This window comes from Pteropus vampyrus, unplaced genomic scaffold, assembly GCF_000151845.1.
Source record: "Pteropus vampyrus isolate Shadow unplaced genomic scaffold, Pvam_2.0 Scaffold706, whole genome shotgun sequence".
Taxonomy (NCBI): domain Eukaryota; kingdom Metazoa; phylum Chordata; class Mammalia; order Chiroptera; family Pteropodidae; genus Pteropus; species Pteropus vampyrus.
In genome coordinates, this window is record NW_011889487.1 from 57,244 (window position 1) to 62,257 (window position 5,014).

The window sequence follows — 5,014 nt, forward strand, 5'->3', positions numbered from 1 at the left end:
TTCAAAACTGTTGGAGAAAAGATAATTTATACAACAAATGGAGATGAGTGGAGTGGAAAAGAACCCTGTCTCATTCAATGTACCATAGTGTATATATCAATTTCAGATGGAACAAAATGATTTAAATGCAAAGAATGCAATCGGAACATATGGCTGAAAAGTTTACATAATTTCATCATGGGGACATCACACTTTTATGATAGAGACACAACACTCATAGCCATTGGAGAAAAAAATTGATATATGCAACTATTAATGTAAAACTTCTGCGCATATACATAACCACTGATGGGAGAAGAGTTAAATAAATATGGTCTATATTAAAGTTATCATTAAAAGGAAAGTGAGGAGGGAGGAGGTAGAAAGGGTAAAGAAGGTCAAATATATATTGACAGAAGTAGATCTGACTTTGGGTGATGAACACACAATACAATATACAGACGATGTATGATTGAATTCTACACATGAAATATATTTTTATAATCAATGTCACTCCAATAAATTTAACAAAAAATAAAAGGATGAACATAAATCTAAATGCAACTCTAATCTAAGACAGTAAGTGTAAAACATGAGAGTTTTAGAAAAATATGAACAGCACGATCCCATTTCAGTTTAAGAAAAAAGTAAAAAATGCTAAAGTATGTGTATCTACACATATAAGGATACTGATGTATAGAAAGAGATAAAAAGACACCTACACTATTCAGTTACTAATTCAGGTAATGTACTAGGGGAAAGAGAAGGAGATTAATCTTTAACTCTGTATACTCTCCTAATGTTAGAAGTTTTACAATTTAATATGCATATACTATTTATGTAATTGAAAGTTATACAAAGCAATCTATATCCAACAGTATAAAATCTTAAAAGAAAAGGGACTAGTAAGAATAAGGCAAAGAAAAAAACCTAGAAAAAAATATGTTCACTTTGTGTCTAAAGGGCTTTAATTTATGAGTTCTGACAAATCAATAAGAAAAGGTTTAAGATATTTGAGAAAAGATCCCTGCAGCTTATCTTCTTTATAAGCATTTCCTCACAATCAATTCTATCTTCTTTGAGACAGTAAACTGTATCAGTATTTTATACATCCTTTATGAATTCTTATGATCAAGTCTTTTAGAAGAGCATATCAGCAAACATAGTATCCCACAATGCATAGGCTCACTAGGACTATGTGAGTAAACATGGATGGGTTGACGAGAATAAACAGCATATGCTATCTTAATGTATCAGTCCACTAAAAAAAAAAATCTTCCCCACCCCCAAATCTCAGAGCACTGAATTAATGTACTCAAGGAGGCTACTAGGTACCAGGTAAACAGAAATTATGAAAAGGTGTTCTAATTACGATGTTATCATACACAATTCCCCTCAATCCTTTAAAATATTAGGACAGTAGAAAATATACAAAAAAATTAGAAGCCAGTAATTGAAATTTGTTTGAGTTCATCACCCTTATTAAAAAACAGGAAACTAAGCCTACAGAAAGGATGTTACTTGAGTAAGCAGAGCCAAACTAGGACCCTGAATAAGGTCAGCACGGGTTAATACTCTTTCTATTACAGTAGTCCCTCATTATCCATGAAGGATACTTTCCAAGACACCCAGTCAATGCCTAGAATTCCAGATAGTATCAAACACTATAGATATATTATGTTTTCTCCTATACAGACATACCTATAATAAAGCTTAATTTACAAATTAGATACTGTAAGAGATTAACAACAATCATAACAAAATAGGACAATTATAAGAATATCCTGTAATAAAACTGATGTGAATGTGGTTGCTCATTCTCAAAATATCTTATTATATTTTACTATCCCTTCTTCTTGTGATGATGTAAGATGATACAATGCCTACATGAAGAAGTAATGTGGATACACTGGACAAAGGATGTTTCACGTCTCTGGTGGGACAGAGAGGGACACCTTGGGATTTAATCGCACTACTCAGAATAGTAAGTAATTTATGAACTGTTCATTTCTGGAAATTTCCGTTTAATGTTTTTGGACCATGGTGGTTGCAGATAACCGAAACCACAAAAAGTGAAACTGTGGATAAAGGGGGATTACAGTATTCCTCTTGTCTCTTGCTTCTGCTGCAACAAAAGGATAGTCAGAGATAGCAGTACTGAAGCAGGAAGACGATTCCTTCCACTATATCAAATAATCTCTCAGGTCTTAAGCAGAGCAGTTAATCAGTCATCCATACAAGAAATCCTCCGTTTCATTTTAATAAATATGAACTTTTCCTAACTTTCAGTTACTATAAAATTTACTTTCTTTTGCCAGTAAATGCATAAAGATAAAAAGAATAATTGTATGAAGCAAGGAGAGGTGAGGGTGGTAGAAATACAAGTCTTGTTCTAGAGACAGCAAATATTTCCTAGTTTAAATGGTGCTGTATAAAAAAAACTAAACTGGTTGCAGTCTAGGAAATAAAACATAGTCCTTTACCAGGAAAATAACCTGTAAAAGTGTCACCAGATCACTTAAAAGGCAAATAAAATGGTGAAATAACATACATATTGAAAAAAAAGACATGGACCTTCCTCTTTATTAATATTAATAGGAGTGATGCTGTAAGTCATATGAGCTTCCCTTTAGAGTTTCCTATATGCTAGGCACTGTAAGTGGTTGAAATACATCTCAATGTTACATTACTATCACTCAGTGAGGAAAGCATTGAATCTTTTTACATATAAGTAAACAAATTTAAGTTTACATAACTTGCCAATTTTACATACTTGTGTTTATCTGCTGACAATGGCAAATAATTTTACAATCACTAAGTATAACAACTAAAGTAGTTGTAGGTATGTACGTCCTCTTACATTTCTAAGAATGATGAATAAGTGCAAATCACCAGAAATTTAAGAACTTTTTGAAAATCAGGAAGAATTAAAACAATATTGAAATACATAAGCAGGAAGTTACTAAAGCTGAGGCATGGTAAATTATAGGTTTTGAACTAGGCCAAGTTGACACTGGATAAAAATATAGATTGGAGCAAATACTTGGGAATTAATGCTTTATTTTCATTATATAAATTATGCTTTTCATTCTTTACTTAAAAATTCCCATGCTTTGATTTACTCTGAAAATGGTTGCTATGTATTTTTATTCATAAAACTGCCAAACAGAAATTTATACGCCTGTGTGATGCACATGACATACTAAGATCCTATGAAAACATACAAAATAACAACAGCAGAATTGTTTGCAAATTGTATGTCATACATGTCATGGAAATGAATACAAGAAAGTTAAATACCAATATGGCTTTATTTCATGTACTCAGTATAATCAATATTTAATGTCAAAGAAATGAAATATAAAAAAGAAAAGAAAAAAGACACTTTTCGTACCTTTAATACATTCTGGCATCGCGGGCTCCCATATACTGTTAGCATCACAAAAAATTGTGTTGCTGCCTTTAAGGTGAAAACCCTTCAGGCATTCAAATACAACCTTCGCTTTGTAGTAATATTTAGTTTTAAATCCTGACACCAGTTTTCCTTTCTTGAGGACTGGATTTTCACATTTGACCACTGTGAAGTGGAGAAATTTCAGAATTAACGAAAAACTGCTTTAATATAGGACAGAAAAACTAGTACAAAGTAGTAATTTCCAGTAGGAACAGAGAGACAAGGAATGAAAGGCAGGATGTTAATTAAAAAAAAAAAAAGACTTGATTTATGCATTTTAATGCAAGGCAAACAGATTTAGAGAACTCTAACAACTTTTTCCCACCTAGAGCAAACTGTCATTATAGCTTATTGGTTTCCCACATTTTTTTTTTCTACTGCAAATTTTGTGAAAGTTCTGACTACCAGAAAGAAATTCTGGCTAAGTACAAACATGACTATTGATACTCATCAGCTTTAGGGATTTTTTTTTTTCAATTAGAGTTGACATTCAATATTATATTGGTTTTAGTTGTACAGTATAATGGTTAGACAATTATATAACTTATGAAGTGATTCCTCTGATTAGTCTAGTACCCACCTGGCACGATATATATTTATTACAATATTATTGACTATATTCCTTGTGCTGTACCTGTACTTTACATCCCTGGGACTATTTTGTAACTGCCAATTTGAACCTCCTAATTCCTTCACCTTTCTTAGCCCGCCCCCCGTATGGTAACTAACCATCAGTTCATTCTCTATATCAATGAGTTCATTTTTGTTTTGATTATTTTAATTTTAGATTCCACATATAAGTGAAATTATATAGTATATGTCTTCATCTTTCTTATTTATTTCACTTATCATAATACCCTTTAGTTCCATCTGTGTTTTTACAAATGGTAAGATTTCATTGTTTTTTTTTTTAATGGCCAAATAATATTCTATTTTATATATGTACCACATCTTCTTTATCCAACTGTCTGTCAAGGGACACTTAGGTGGCTTCCATATCTTGGCTATTGTATATGAAATGTCCTTCTTTGTCTCTTGTTTGCCTTTGTTTTAAAGTCTTTTGTCTGATATAAGTAATACTTATAATACCCCAGCTTTTCTTTTCATTTCCATTGGTCTGAAATATCTTTTTGCATCTCTTTACTTTCAGTTTGTATATCTCCTTCATCTAAAGTAGGTCTCTTGTAGATAGTATATGTATGGGTCTTGTCTTCTTCTTCATTAAGCCACCATGTCTTTTGATTGAAACATTGAATCCATTAACATTTAAAGTAATTATAGATATGTATATAGTTATTACCATTTTATTATTCATATTTTTATTTTATATTTTTTATATTAAATTTGTTGGGGTGACATTGGTTAATAAAATCATATAGGTTTCAAGTGTACAAGTCTGTAATACATCATCTATATTGCATTGTGTGTTTACCACCCAAAGACAAATCTTCCATCACCATATGTTTGACTTCCTTTACCTTTTCTACCTCCTCCCTTCTGCCCTTTCTCTCCTAACCACCATACTGTTGTCTGTGTCTCTAAGTTTTTGTTTGTCTTGTTTGTTACTTTCGGTCTTATATC

General features: G+C 31.7%; 1 protein-coding gene across 1 annotated transcript in view; it reads right to left on the bottom strand.

Moving 5' to 3' along the window:
• Nucleotides 1-2,906: 2,906 nt before the first annotated feature.
• The window catches only part of LOC105309267 (membrane cofactor protein-like), a 30,737-nt gene continuing 28,629 nt past the window's right edge, over nucleotides 2,907-5,014 (bottom strand). The window contains exons 5-6 of the mRNA XM_023526105.1: nucleotides 3,374-3,556; nucleotides 2,907-2,992 (exon numbers count right to left, since the gene is read on the bottom strand). Of these exons, the coding sequence (XP_023381873.1) occupies nucleotides 2,907-2,992; nucleotides 3,374-3,556 (269 nt within the window). The remainder of the gene's footprint in view (nucleotides 2,993-3,373; nucleotides 3,557-5,014) is intronic.